This window comes from Xiphophorus couchianus, chromosome 12 (assembly GCF_001444195.1).
Source record: "Xiphophorus couchianus chromosome 12, X_couchianus-1.0, whole genome shotgun sequence".
Taxonomy (NCBI): domain Eukaryota; kingdom Metazoa; phylum Chordata; class Actinopteri; order Cyprinodontiformes; family Poeciliidae; genus Xiphophorus; species Xiphophorus couchianus.
In genome coordinates this window covers 288,331-304,336 of record NC_040239.1, presented here as the reverse complement: position 1 = coordinate 304,336, position 16,006 = coordinate 288,331, and the positions used below count along the sequence as shown (strand labels likewise).

At 42.7% G+C, this 16,006-nt stretch overlaps 1 protein-coding gene across 7 annotated transcripts in view; it reads left to right on the top strand.

The window, feature by feature from the left end:
• Positions 1 to 16,006, top strand: part of abca2 (ATP-binding cassette, sub-family A (ABC1), member 2) — a 147,644-nt gene that overhangs the window by 43,453 nt on the left and 88,185 nt on the right. For 6 of the 7 annotated variants that reach the window (XM_028034937.1, XM_028034936.1, XM_028034943.1 and 3 more), the window contains 5 exons: positions 2,262 to 2,483; positions 4,199 to 4,557; positions 6,365 to 6,524; positions 6,861 to 6,989; positions 11,007 to 11,174. In XM_028034937.1, coding sequence (XP_027890738.1) covers positions 2,262 to 2,483; positions 4,199 to 4,557; positions 6,365 to 6,524; positions 6,861 to 6,989; positions 11,007 to 11,174 — 1,038 coding nt within the window. The remainder of the gene's footprint in view (positions 1 to 2,261; positions 2,484 to 4,198; positions 4,558 to 6,364; positions 6,525 to 6,860; positions 6,990 to 11,006; positions 11,175 to 16,006) is intronic. The other variant, XM_028034938.1, reaches the window with a different exon arrangement.

Sequence of the window (16,006 nt, the reverse complement as noted above, 5' to 3'; positions counted from 1 at the left end):
CACCGCGGGGGTTACCGCACCGGCGCCCGCCAGCCACTGCAGAAGCTCTCACGCAGTTTCCAGCACAGCCGCCCACTCGCCACCACAGAAGCTGTCATGCATTTTCCCTGCCCGTCCACCAGGCGATAACACATGAATGCGTTCGGCAGCGCTCCCTGACGACTCACAAAAAATCTGGTGCAGATCGGTCCATGCAGTGAGGAGATACAGCTGATGTATTAACTTAGGGGGCGCAGTGGAGTCAAATTACATTTCAATTCTGTTGGGCTCTTTAGAGGTGAACAAAGGTCTTACATATGGAGTTTGGTGCCAATCGGATGATCTATGTGTGATTTAAAGACAATTGTATAAATATGGCAAGGGACTGATATTCGCCATTTGGCCACGCCCACACAGTTCAACCAGCAGCGAGCATTGACAGAGTTCATCATATTATCATTCATGTCAGTTTGCACTGCATTAAGTCCATATAAAAAATACAGTAAAAGTAACACATGCAGCAGAAAAAACAGGTGACTTCCTGTCGGAAGTGGGCGGGGCTTAGATGACGTCAGACTATGATGATCACTCATGCTAAGTTTGGTGCAGCTCGGTCAAACATGTAGAATCTAGAGGCAAACGTACTGTATGGCAACGGCGTTACAAGTCACTTCGCCACGCCGCCACGCCCACCTGCTCCATCAAAGCTGGTCGGGCTTGGAATCCACAACACACCAACATGTCTTCTGTCTCTGGACACAGTTTCATGTTGATTAGGTCAAAGGGGTAAGCTAGCGACCGGTCACAGTAAAACATGACACTTCCTATTCTCAGGGGGCGTGGCCTAAGTGATGTCATCATTTAACCATTGGGTATTGTAGGACACCTGGTGATGATCAATCACTGAAAGTTTGGTCCCTTTGAGAGGTTTTATGTATGAGATACAAGAGTTTTGTGTTTCATGGTGAGTAGGTGAACTTTGACCCCTGGTGGTCCCTGAAATGACAAAGAAAATCTATTAGATCTGTTTATATATGAGGGAGATCCAAGTGTTGGAATAATCTAGGGGGCACAGTGGATTCAAATTACAATTTAATGCTATTGCTATTAAATTTCTTTCTCTGAAAACTTGGCTTCCACATGGATCTTTGTCATTGGTAGAGCAATACTGACCTCTGGTGGCGAAATACTGGTGTAGTTATTCATCATCTTTACCTCTGTCTAAAAACTCAGTTTCCCCATGGATCTTTGTCATTTGTAGGGTAATACTGACCTCTGGTGGCGAATTACTGAAATAGTAACCCTGTCTCTGGACACAGTTTCATGTTGATTAGGTCAAAGGTAAGATAGCGACCGTTCAAGGTAAAACATGATACTTCCTGTTCTCAGGGGTCGTGGCCTAAGTGATGTCATCATTTGACCATTGGTTATTGTAGGACACCTGATGATGATCAATACCTGAAAGTTTGGTGCCTCTGTGAGTTTTTGTGTAGGAGATACAAATGTTTATTTTTTCCTGACGAGTAGGTGAACTTTGACCCCTGGTAACACCCCTTCAGCATGCTCAAAAACTCACCGTTTTGATAACTTTGAATCGGCCATGCCTTATGATCAGACTGACCGAGTTTGAAGCCGATCAATTAAAATCCCTAGGAGGAGTTCGATCGAATGCGAAGGCTGTAAACGGCAGAAATGAGGTCGAAATCGGACCTTCAATCCAAAATGGCCGACTTCCTGTGATACTTGCACTATGACATTAATTGTAATCTCTGAACGTATTGGTGAGCTCTACAAGTGGACCAAATTTCATGTCTCTACAATGAAGTAAGGGAGTAGCAGAGGGTCTTTTGAAAATTGCTAGGTGTCGCCGTTGAGCCGGGTTTTTTTGCGATATACAAATACAAAAAAATACAACATTTTTAAACAGGTTTGACGCGTCCACCAAGTTTGGTGAGTTTTTGAATATGATAAAGTCCCCAAAAAGGCCCCCAAAATGGGTGGAAGAAAAATAATAAGAAACAGTATGAAAACAATAGGCCTTCGCAGCGCTTTGCTGCTCGGGCCTAATTATTTACATGCTGTAATGTCAGTTCCAAATATGTAACCAATGGTTTCCACCTTTTCTTAAATAAATTAGCAGCAGGAATCACTTGCGTTGTCGTTGACTTTACAGCAATCACTCATGCAGAGCATGCATGACAGAGCAGATCCACACAGAAATAGAAGAGCTGATTTGTGATTATTTTCTACATTACCTGCTAGCAGATCAAATGTTTTTCCAGGGAGTTCTCCTGACTGGATCCATGCTGCAGTTCCTGACCTGTGGGGAGCGTGGCGACATTCAGCTCAGGAAGATTCTGCTGGTTTCTGAGAAGCAGCAGTCTGCACTGCAGGCATATCACAGCCTAATGTGTAGCCAAGAGGAGGGTCAAAGGTCAGAGCGATTCAGACAGCTGAGCAAGGAGCTACGAGAGCAGATCAACACTCAAAGTGTCGCTGACAAGGTACTTCCTGTCTGTTAGAATTGGACTGATTTTGTCACATGGAATTAAATGAATGCTTTTCTATTCTAATGAACTGAATGAAGATTGTTTAGTCAGTTTAAAGAATCTGACAGTTACATTCATGTTTCTGTGAATTAAAATATATTAGCATCTATTGTTACATTATAAGACACCCCAGATAGCAAAATATGAGTGAAAGAACGTTACGCAGAAACATTTAATCCACTTTGAAGCCTGACATTGAAACGAAAGTGAAAGTGATTGAATCAGTGTTAGGGTTTCAACCTTTACTGACACTTTATCAATATTAATTCAACAATCATCTGAATGCAGAGCTGCATGCACATTTGGGTTGATTTTATATTGAATGAAAGCTAAGGAATCAATGTTGATTCATGTACATTATTTGGTCTGACAGGTCTACATACCATTAAAAGTTTCTTCAATGGGTATTGTCGTTCAAAATTATATTACATTAACATATTTCCAAAAGTGTGTTTACACGAGATTAAAAATGATAACATGGTATTAATATTACATTATTTAGGAAAACAGGGATAGATCTGTAAACATATTTGACTCCCTTTTGACTGTCAGAACAACAGTCTATTGTCCATGGAAGAACAGCGTCCATACAGTTCATACTGTTGTGGTAACCCAACTTTGACTCTGGTTGGTGTCACTTTGGCTCCTTGGCGCTTTCCTCCCTTAATGAAGCCACTTCTTGACGGTTTCCTTGACAGCCAGCTTTGGGTCAAACTGCTGAGCAGCAGCTGAAAAACTAAGAGTGAGGAAGAGGCTGGATAGAAAGATGATAAACATTTCAAAGATTTTGAAAGTCATTGAAATATTAAATAGTGCACTGGTTATAGGTCTGAGAACAAACACCGTACAGTTGCCCATGTACACTCAGTTAAATTAGGGGTGACAAACAGCATACTTTGATTAAAAATTGATTACCAGTTTTTTCCCAACAGTCGTCCTTAAGGCAAGCTGACCTGCATGTTTTCAATTCAGCAAAACCCTGTTATTCAGCCATCAATTGAAATCCTGTGTGCTGAATTAGGGAAATACCTAAAACCTGTAGGTCAGTGTGTCTTGAGGACTAGTGTTGAAAAACACTGGATTAGATGTTGGCATTTCAATCATTAGATTTCAACCACAAAACAACATTGATTCAATGACATCTCTTCAACATTGATTACTTGGCTAGAATTGGATGATTGATCCACCATCAGTTGTCGACCTCAACCAAAACTCAACCATTCAATGTTGAATTACCATCGTGTGCTATCTGGGACTTATCAGCTTTGTGTACAGAAGGCAGCAGGTGGCCATTTTCATAAAGCAAAGGGGAAACGTCTTGCTATCTGGATAAAAAACAGTTCTGTTTTCTATTTGTGCAGAGGGAAATGTTTTTGGCATTTTCTGACCTCACTAGATGCTCAGTCCACAAATCAATGTTTTTGTGTGACAGTTTCATTTAACAAAGTGTCAGGCTTATGGAACGAATGAAGATATCAGTCTGCAATCCCTGATTGTCCTGATTTTATTGAGTAAAAGAAAACCTGACAAAACAATTTAACTGTAACAGAAGAATAATATAGATTTTTGCATCATGTAAAAAGTAACAGAACAAAGCATTTCTCCTCCAAAAAAAAAAAATGTATTGTATTTTAAATGTTATTTTACTTGACCAAAGTGTGACTCTGTAGCTTCATGTGGAGCAGGTCGGCCCTCTGGCCCCCCTGTCCCAGTCCCAGCTGGGTGCCCTGCTGAAGGACCTGGCTGATGTGGAGAGGCTCTTGAAGGACGTGGACCTACTGTCTGGACTGGCCCGCCTGCTGCCCAAAGGAGCATGTGCCGGGCAAAACCCAGTATCCCCGAGCAACGGAACATGGCCTCTGAACGCCACCACATGCAGCATCAACACAACAGATGTTCCCAGAGAAGACGGAGAAGAGGGGGCGGAGGGCGAAGGGAAGAAGGAGGGAGAAGAGAATCCTCACTCCCAGTTCTCAGCTTTTGTTCAGCTGTGGGCAGGACTGCAGCCCATTCTGTGTGGGAACAACAGGTAGGTGAAATCTCAACATGAGTCAGTGAAAGCTCCGACTGAGAGCAGGACCAGATAACATTATTTTATACTAATGCAATTTGGTGGTTTTGGAATAAAATCCAAGTTAAGAAATTAAGACTGGGTCAAAAAAGGTAAAATAAATAAATAAATAAATTACCAGAAAGTCATCAGCTAATTTAGCAATCTATTATTTGTTAACTGAATCATCCATCCATCCATTTTCTGTTCACCCTTGTCCCTAATGGGTTTGGGAGGGTTGCTGGTGCCTATCTCCAGCTACGTTCCGGGCGAGAGGCGGTGTACACCCTGGACAGGTCGCCAGTCTGTCGCAGGGCAACACAGAGACATACAACACTCACCTCTAGGGAGAATTTAGAAAGACCAATTAACCTAACAGTCATGTTTTTGGACTGTGGGAGGAAGCCGGAGAACCCGGAGAGAACCCACGCATGCACAGGGAGAACATGCAAACTCCATGCAGAAAGAACCCAGGACCTTCTTGCTGCAAGGCAACAGTGCTACCAACTGCGCCACTGTGCAGCCCTAACTGAATCATAGACTCAAAAAAGGACATTTGCTTAAAGAATAGTTCATTCAGATCTGTAAGGAAGCCAAAAGATTTTGTATTTAAAATGAGCAATCACTTTGTTTCATATTTTCCACCCAAAACTTTTCAAGTGGCTGTTTTAGCTCAAATTCAAATTTAATTACAAACAAAAATCTCCTACTAAGCATCTTTTGCATCATCCCCAGGTCAAAACTCCACTGTGCAGCTCTTCACATGTTGATGTTAGAAGTGTCTTTAGCTGCAGCCTTTGCTCCAAACGATGAGGCATTCAATAAAGGAATGCTGTTATTGCATTATAGGCAATAAAATATTTTTCTTATTTAAAACAGATACTTAATTATTTTTTATTTGCATCTTATTATAATTAATAAATCAAACAGTTTCTTACATTTAACAAACACTTAAGCAATCTGTTCCCCAATATAATGATCATTTTTGGTCTTCACAAAGAATATTTACTATGTCTCGAAATAGATTAATTTATTTTCAGAGATGAGAACAGTTCATTTGAATTTCCTGAGAAAAACAGTTATCCCTGGAAACCTTGCTGAGTCTGGTGGTTGGGGCATGGAGGCGGTTCGCCAGCAACCCACTGTGTTTTTGTGTTAAATATGTTAAGTTGACAGCAAATGTAAAAATATTACTGGGTACTTATGTTACTGGAAGACATTGCCGACAATTCCTAAACTCACAACTAAAATCTTAAACAACAAATCAAAAAAATACAATTAAAATAAATATCAGTTATTTGCCCTTCTGATAAATCCAAATTAAGTCATCAGCTTGTGGATCTAACACCATGTAATGCTGATCAAATTTACAGCTGGACCATGGCATAAATGAACTAAGCAGCTCCTTAAGGCCCCGTCACCATGAACTTCTAGACTCATAGACTTGGAACACAATCTCACTCTGATCAGGCTGAAGTTCTGGAAAAGCTCTGAGGAGAAAACAGAAGATAGGATTGTAGCCTGTTGCTACATGCATATCTCTGTCAAAGTACTTCAAATAGGCTGAAAGCCAGTGGAACATTTCCACATATATTTGACCTATTGCTACTATTTTGTGTCATGACGGTAGAGGAGAAACTAGCAACACGGTCTTGGAATAAACAGCAGACTCATGTATACGGTAGGAAACTGAACAGTAGCCGTAGTAACAGCTGGTTTTAATGTAAAAGACAGAAGAGTGATTTTCTGTCACTCAGCAGAAGACTTTGACTCCCTTTTATTTCAGGATCATTGAGCCAGAGGCGCTGAAGCAGGGGAATATGAGCTCACTGGGATTCACCAGCAAAGAACAAAGGAACCTGGGCCTGCTTGTTCACCTGATGACTACAAATCCCAAGATCCTCTACTCCCCCATTGGCTCTCAGGTGGACAAAGTGATTCAGAAGGTAAGTAGGCAGCTCTGAAAGCATGTTATGTAGAATTGCTAACATCATTTCACAGTCCATATCTGACATGTTTGACATTCAGTTCCACAGATCAGAGAGCTGTGAACCAATCAGAGCTCTGAACCAATCAGAGAGCTCTGAACAGAGGATTTGAATAATTTTACCATATGCATCTTGATATAACCAAGATTCAGTAAAAACTTTCTAGGCAGAGTTTAATTCTTTTCACTTAGGCCAAGCAGACTGGAGAACTCAGTGACGTTTGTAGATGAGAGTTTTAGAAAGAACATAGTGTAAAAGTCAACATAGTTGACTTTGTTCTCTTTTCAATCCTAGGCGAATGAGACGTTTGCATTTGTTGGGAATGTGACTCACTACACCCGGGTGTGGCTGAACATTTCTGCCCAGCTCAGGACCATTCTGGAGGAGGGCCGCCTGCAGAACCATGTGCTGTGGCTCCAGCAGGTACATAGTGCTGCTAAGATGTACAGAAATGTTTTCACCTCTTGAACATTCTCATTTTCTTATTGTGTTACAACCTTAGACTCTAAAGTATTTTAGTGGGATTATTTTGCTTTGGACACACCAACACATAGTAGCACACTGGTAAGTTTAAGAAAAAGATACACGATTTTCAGTATTTTGTTCAAATAAAATTCAGAAAATTGTCACTAAATGGGACATCCATAGTTAGTCCCATTCAGTATAATTGTAATTGAAATCCAGTAGCAGGGGTCTCCATGGTTTATGATCAATCAATCAATCAATCAAATGTTATTTGTATAGCACATTTCAGCAGCAAGGCATTTCAAAGTGCTTTACATCATTACAAACACAGAAACACAATGCAACATAGAATCAATAATCAAAACACAGCATTAAGTCAAGTTCCATCAGTAAATTTGTAATTGATTACATTTCAAATACAATCCTAAACAGGTGGGTTTTTAGTTGAGATTTAAAAGAAGTCAGTGTTTCAGCTGTTTTACAGTTTTCTGGAAGTTTGTTCCAAATTTGTGGTGCATAGATGCTGAAAGCTGCTTCTCCTCGTTTGGTTCTGATTCTGGGGATGCAGAGCAGACCAGAACCGGAAGACCTGAGAGGTCTGGAAGGTTGATACAACAACAGCAGATCTTTAATGTATTGTGGTGCTAAGCTGTTCAGTGATTTATAAACTAACAACAGTATTTTAAAGTCTATTCTCTGAGCTACAGGGAGCCAGTGGAGGGACTTTAAAACTGGTGTTATGTGCTCTATCTTCCTGGTTTTAGTCAGAACGCCAGCAGCAGCATTCTGGACCAGCTGCAGCTGTTTGATTGATTTGTTGGACAGACCTGTGAAGACGCTGTTGCAATAATCAATACGACTGAAGATGAAGGCATGGATGAGTTTCTCTAGATCTGGCTGAGACATTAGTCCTTTAATCCTGGAAATGTTCTTCAGGTGATAGAAGGCCGACTTTGTAACTGTCTTTATGTGGCTCTGGAGGTTCAGGTCAGAGTCCATCACTACTCCCAGGTTTCGGGCCTGATCGCTGGTTTTTAGTTGTAATAACTGAAGCTGTGCATTGACTCTAGATCTATAACTCTAGATCTATAACTCTAGATCTATAACTCTAGATCGTTCCTCTTTAGGTCCAAAAATAATAACTTCAGTTTTGTTTCTGTTCAGCTGGAGAAAGTTTTGGCACATCCACACATTTATCTGTTCTAAGCATCTGTTCAGTGATTGGATGGGCTCTGAGTCACCTGGTGACATCATAATGTAGAGCTGTGTGTCATCTGCATAGTTATGGTAGCTAATATTATTTCCTGTTATAACCTGAGCTAGTGGGAGCATATAAATATTGAATAAAAGGGGTCCTAGGATTGAACCTTGGGGTACCCCACATGTGACCTTTGACCTCTTTGATGAGAAGTTTCCTATTGAAACAAAGAAATCCCTGTTCTTTATGTAGGATTCAAACCAGTTAAGCACTGGACCGGAGAGTCTGACCCAACTCTCCAGTCGATTCAGTAATATGTCATGGTCAACAGTGTCAAAAGCTGCACTGAGGTCCAACAGAACCAGCACTGTGGTTCTCCCACAGTCAGTATTTATATGGATATCATTGAACACTTTGACTAGGCCAGTCTCTGTGCTGTGGTGAGCACGAAAACCAGACTGGAAGGAGTCAAAGAGGTTGGTTATTGTTAGGAAGCTAGTTAATTGTTCCAACAGCTTTTTCAATAACTTTGCTGATGAATTGGAGGTTGGAGATCAGCCTGTAATTCTGCATTAGTGATTTGTCCAGATTGTTCTTTTTTATAAGTGGTTTGATTACTGCTGTTTTCAAAGCCTGGGGGAAAACGCCTGATGAGAGCCATGAGTTACTATTTGGATCGGATCAGCAGCAATAACAGGCAGAACTTTCTTAAAGAAATGTGAGGGTAAAACATCCAGACAGCAGGAACTGGAGCTTATTGACTTATAATTTCCTGTAGGGTTTTATAATTAAGTAGTTGGAATTGGGTCATTTTTCCTGTATTTGTTTTGTTTGGGCACAGCATTGGTACTGACTTTATAGTGGATGTACAGATGAATCCTCTGATTTTTTGAATTTTCTCTGAAAAGAAACTGGAAAACTGGTTGCAGGCGGCAATACATTGGAATTCAGGTGGTAACGTCACAGGAGGGTTTGTGATTCTGTCAACTGTTGCAAATAAAGCTTGAGCATTGTTAATGTTTTTATTTATGACATCTGCAAAGAAAGCCTCTCTTGCATGTTTTAGTGTTAAATGATAGTTACGTAGTCTTTCTTTATAGATGTCACAATGAACGTGGAGAGTTTTACGCCATTTTCGTTTTGCTCTACGGCAGAGTTGTCTTGCAGATCTAACTGTTTGTGTATTTCTCCATGGAGATTTCTTTTTACCAGACGCAACCTTCATTTTAATTTGGGCAATGGAATCAATAATATCTGAGACTTTAGACTGAAAATCATTTACCAACTTATCTACATCATTACAGCTTAAGGGTGAGGAAGAAGAGTAGATTTGATTAAAAGTTTCTGCTGTGTTTTCAGTGAGAGAACGTTTTGTGATGGTTGCTGTTTGTATAAGTGGGTTAAAAGATAAAGAACTTTCAAAGATAACAGCGAAGTGATCCGACAGGCGACATCAGTTACAGAGACATTGGAAATATTCACACCCTTACTGATAACCAGGTCCAGTGTGTGTCCTTGAGTGTGTGTTGCTTGTTTGACATGTTGTGTTAAACCAGTGCTTCTCAATTCCAGTCCTCAGGCCCCTCTTCTCTGCATGTTTTAGCTGTACCCCTATTTCAGAACAGCTGATCCGAATGATTGCATTACCTGTCCTGCAGCCACCAAGTACTGCAGAAGCCTGTTAATCACTCATAGATTCAATCCAGGTGTGTGGCAGCAGGGAAACACCTAAAACATGCAGGGCAGGGGGGCCTGAGGACCGGAGTTGAGAAGCCCTGTGTTAGACCAAAAGTCTCTAAAATATTAGCGAGCTTTTTTGCCCCTCTGTCTTGGGGGTTGTCAACATGAATGTTGAAATCACCGACAATTATTAAATAATCATAATCAATACATATAAGAGATAGAAGCTCATTAAAGTCAGTAAAGAAATTTTCCCCAAATGTTCTAGTTTTGTATAGAGTTACTGTCAAAGTTCTGATGTTTGCAGATGAGCTGCAGTGAGACCAGGGCACAGGTACAGGAATGAAGATTAGCTGCAGCTAGACAGAATGCCTGAGTGTAAATGAGAGGGGCAGAAGTGGAACAGTGACGTTACAGCAAGTAGAAGTTAGAGATTTTAAAATTTTAGGGTGATTGGTCCAGAACAAAAGAGAATGTGGAAAAGAGGTGAAGAAGCATGTGCAAGCAGGTCTGATTGGGTGAAGAAAAGAATCAGGTGTGATAAAAGTGTAACAGTAAGAATGATTCTGTAGTGAGAGCAGTGATGTAGGGTTTTGAGACGTTACCAATCGGGTACAGGCGGTTGCAAAGCTCAAGGTGTTCAGGTTCTGTTTGGGAGCAACAAGGATGATGGGATCTGGGATGAGGACATCAGAGATGAAGTCAGATAGGTCTGACTGACAGTGTAGACATGTTCAGAGAGACAATGATGATATTGATTAAAGGATGCTGAGGTTGGAGTCACAGGGCAGGAAGCCAGAAAGGAGGTGGATAGATGTGGTGATAGAGAAGATGAAAGGTGGAGGACACAGAGGACAGTAGCTCTGACTTTTTCTGAGGGGACAAGCTGAAAGAGGTCACCAGCTGTTTCAGCCTACTTCTCTATTCTGCACTTCTTTGTGTTGGTCTACTAATCAAAACTGAATTCCACTGATGTTTCTGATCGAAACATGACAAAATATGAAAAGTGTAGAAGTTGTGAATACCGTACTTGTGTATTGTGCTGTATTTGCCTCCGGCTGTGATTGGGTCATTTCATCCCTCCTGTCTTTGTCCAGCTGTCCTCAGAGCTGCAGCAGCAGCCGGAGCTGCTGAACGGCACCGACAGCGAGCTGATGCAGGCACTGATGATGGGAAACTACACACTGCCCAACACCTCCACCCTGCTGGAGCAACTAGACACAATCGACAACGCTGCCTGCGGCTGGACACGCTTCATGTCAAAGGTCAGCACTCCAGGGATCAATTGGTGTGGATGTTGACTATCATTGTAAGTTTAAACCTAAAAGCTATGACATGCTGATATCTGAGTAGCATCTGAATATCATTTCGGTGAGTTAATTTGCTTTTGACTGAATATTTTGTGAGGTGATGAATTTTTTTGACGCAGGAGTTTACTCTGACACGCTGATATTTGGATCACTGAACTGCTGCTTTCCAAGGCTGAAAATGATAAATGTCGGTATTTGACTAAAGACTAGGTTGAACTCTGCTCAACCTAGTTCTTTTTTTTTTTTTACCCCAACAGGGGGTCTTTTTGTGGGCTCTAGTGTCCCTTATACGACAGTAGAATGACAGGAAACGGGGAAGGAGAGGGGGGAAGACATGCGGCAAATGTCGTCGGGTCCGGGAGTCGAACCCGCGACGGCCGCGTCGAGGACTCAAGGCCTCCTAAATATGGGTCGCGCTAACTGCTACGCCACCACGGCACGCCCCTGCTCAACCTAGTTCTTAAGCCACTTTACAAAAGGTGGCTTAAGAAGGTGGTGGTAATGCACCTAAAAGTTGTTTGCCAACTGCCATACAAAAGAGAAGAAGATTTTTTTTTAAACATTTTTAACAAAACATTTATTTATTCACATTGACAAAGTGTACAGTGATTACAAACAAATTAAACAAAAATATCACATCAGGACAAGCTTAAAAATGAATTCAATAAGGTGCTTGTTAAGTTTCAGTTTTACCTGAGTTGATATATTGCACAAAATCCCATTGAACCCCCAAAGCTGCAGGAAATCCTCCGTATCCCCAGTGGCTCTGTGAAAACAAAACTCCAGCCTCAGCCTGGCCTTGACGTTGCACGTCCACAGAGCCATGGCATCGTGTTGAGGTTCAGTCTGACGTTTGTCTCTACGAGACATATAAATAGCCATCTTTGCTTCTGCAATTAAGAAATTTAAAATCTGGCACTTTGGTTTGTTGGCTTTGTTAAAACACAGTCCATAAATAAAAATAGAACTGGTAAAACCAATGCATAAACAGCTAAAAATACTCATCAGCAAACTAAAAAAGATCATCAATCTTCTACAGTCATTAAAAACATGAAAAATGCTCTCAGACAGACAGACCACAGAAAGGACACTCATTTAAAACCCCTGGACTAATAACCGATAAAAACGAGTTACCGTATTTTCCGCACTATAAGGCGCACCTAAAAACCTTCAATTTTCTCAAAAGCTGACAGTGCGCCATATAATCCGGTGCGCCTTATATATGGACCAATATTGAGCCACAACAGGTCTCGCAACTACGGTAAGCAGCCGCCGACTTCATTTTCCCCGTAGAAGAAGAAACGGGTGAAAGCAGACGCCGACTTCATTTTCCCCCCAGAACAGTGGTCCCCAACCACCGGGCCGCGCAAGAAATAATGAACTACTTCCGGATCTTTTATTTTGAAAATCCTAAACCGGATTTTACCGGTTACGTCTTGCGCGTCAAAATTGAGCCAACTTGCAGCAGAATGAGTAACAAAACAACATCGGAGTACAGTGAACCATCGTTATTTCACGGTTCACCTTTCACGGTCTCGCTGCTTCGCGGATTTGCATCGTGCATTGTGTTCTGCATTCTGATTGGCTAAACAGTCTCTCCGCTTCTTCTCTACCTGTGTGTCAGCAACGTTGCGGTTTAATATGTACACAAACGTAAAACAGCTTGCCAAATTTAACATAATCAATGGTGGCATGTCGGTTTATAAGAATTTTTTTGCCCAGAAGAAAAAAGAGCGACAACAGCTACCGATAACTATGTTCTTCTCTCAAAAAAACACACCTGCACCGGGAACTTTAGAAGAAGAAAAAAAAACGCTACAGAGCGAAGTCAGGATGCAGCGGCTCAGTCAGAAGAGCAGTGAAATACACGTGAGTCACTATTTGTCCTACTGTACTTTGTTTTTGTTTTTTTTCCATAATTATTTTTTATTTTCTCCCGTTCTAATCCAGTAACTCAGGTCGCGGTGGGGCGGCGCTGATCTCGGCAATTCGGGCACTGGAATCCGCCTTCAGTTCATATTAAAATGATTATTTCACAGTACAGTAGTTATTTGTAAAAAAAAAAAAAAGTTTACACAGTACTTTTTATTTGTTAAACAAATGTTTGGGCCTGTAAAAGGGTTTTGTTCTTTGGTTTCCATGTATTATGGAGTATTTTATTGTATAATAATTGTCAAAAAATAAAGGTTCCTACTTCACGGATTTCGCCTACCGCGGGTTCGTTTTGGAACGTAACCACCGCAAAAAACGAGGGGGTTAGCCCTAACCCCCCGCCCCCGACTCGATACTTACGGGGGGGAGGAAACCCAGTGAGCTGTCCGAGCATCACTGTCCCGCTCACCTGGAACCACATCATCTGACGACCCACCTTCTGAAACTGTGTTTGAAAAGGAAGCCTGAGACACAGAGTCGTCCCATGATGGCAAAGGCAAAAAGTTTACAGGTATGATCAGATTCCTATGAACTGTCCTAACTCGTCCCGTAGCAGGATGATGGATAACATAGGTGTTCAGTTCACTGTCCTTATGGACCACAATGTAAACCGTATACTTCCAACGATCAGCCAATTTCCTTTTCCCCCGTTCCCCTTTGTTAGCCATCAAAACTCTGTCCCCCTTCTCCAAAGAATGTCCCTTAATCTTTCGGTTATACACCTCAGCTTGTCTCGATTGCTGCTTCTCAGCATGCCGCTGAGCCAAAGTCATTGCTTCCCTGAGGTCCGTGCCTAATGACTGAACATATTTGTCCATGTCAGCAGTTTCTTCATCTAAGAGAACACTTCCAAACATCACATCAACAAGTAACCTAGGAGTTCACCCGAACATTAAAAAGAAAGGCGGAAAACCTGTTGTTTCATGTACTGTGCAATTATAGGCAAAAGTCAGTGTGTTTAGCATCTGAGGTCATTTTTCCTTTGCCCAAGGAGGCAAAGCATGGATCATGCTACTTAGAGTCCGGTTTAGATGTTCAGCCTGGCCATTTCCTGCAGGATGATACAGGGTTGTATGGCTTTTACGAACACCGGCCAGCTGGAGTAGCTCTGCAATGAGGGAACTCTCAAAATTAGCCCCTCTGTCAGAGTGAATACAAGCTGGAAACCCGTATATGAAAAAAATTATTCCATAACAAGCGAGCTACTGACTTGGGAAATTGATTTGGACATGGGTAAGCACATGTGAGCCTGGTAAAATGGTCTGTCACCACTAGAACGTCAATGGACTTGTTATTGACATCCTCCGCTGACCAGAAGTCAATACAAACCGATTCTAGTGGTGCTGATGTGACAACAGAAATAAGTGGAGCCCTGGCCTCAGGTTTGGGTGCTTTGCTCAAAACACATCTCTTGCAATGACTCACATATTCTTTGACATCGTGTTCCATCGAATCCCAGTAAAAATGTTGTCTGGCAAGCCACTGTGTGCACTGCTGACCTTGATGGCCTGCATCATCATGCACCCCTTTCAACACCTGGCCTCTCAAAGCAACTGGAACCACATATTGGAACACTTTCTTCTTGCTCACCACATGTTTAGAAACATGATACAACATGCCCAGCCGGGTCGTGAGTTTACCCTGCTGTTGCAATGTATGGTTTGTCTCCCGCGATTCATAAATGCGCTCACGTCGGGATGGTCGACTTCCCCTGTTCACATAAAAAGAAACCCGGCTGACCACAGGATCCTGACACTGCTTATCATACAACTCCTCATGAGTGAGGACAGGCAGTGTGCTCTGCCCCACTGGCAACAGTTTCTCCAGCTGTTGGGGGTAGCAGGTGTAAGAGTATTTCCGCTCTTACACAGGTTGCCCTCTTTTTCGCACCTTCACTCCAACAACGGTGAGACTTGAATAAGGCTGACACCTTATCATGAGAAACTCTCCCATCGTTGTCTTTAATGTCCAAACTGCCTGTGACAGAGCCCTTAATGGAGAAGTGAGTTTACGCTTCTCATCCACAGACTTCCCGAGAAAGACGAAACATGTTCTGAACATCTTCCACCAGCAAACCTCTGGCCTCCTCCAACAAAGTGTCATATGGAGTCCTTGCCAACCGGTGCATCATCTTGTGCTGAGCAAATGGTTCCCTGCTCAGCGCATCTGCCACAACATTTCGCGGCCCTGAAATATACTGAATGTCCATCCATCCATCCATCCATCTTCTTCCGCTTATCCGAGGTCGGGTCGCGGGGGTAGCAGCTTCAGAAGGGAGGCCCAGACTTCCCTCTCCCCAGCCACTTCTTCTAGCTCCTCCGGGGGAATCCCGAGGCGTTCCCAGGCCAGCCGAGAGACATAGTCCCTCCAGCGTGTCCTGGGTCTTCCCCGGGCCTCCTCCCGGTGGGACGTGCCCGGAACACCTCACCAGGGAGGCGTCCAGGAGGCATCCTGACCAGATGCCCAAGCCACCTCAACTGGCTCCTCTCGATGTGAAGGAGCAGCGGCTCTACTCTGAGTCCCTCCCGGATGACTGAGCTTCTCACCCTATCTCTAAGGGAGAGCCCAGCCACCCTACGGAGAAAACCCATTTCGGCCGCTTGTATCCGCGATCTCGTTCTTTCGGTCATGACCCAAAGCTCATGACCATAGATGAGGGTGGGAACGTAGATCGACCGGTAAATGGAGAGCTTCGCTTTTTGGCTCAGCTCTCTCTTCACCACGACGGACTGGTACAGCGCCCGCTTGACAGCAGACGCTGCGCCAATCCGCCTGTCGATCTCCCGCTCCCTTCTTCCCCCATTCGTGAACAAGATCCCGAGATACTTAAACTCCTCCACTTGGGGCAGGACACC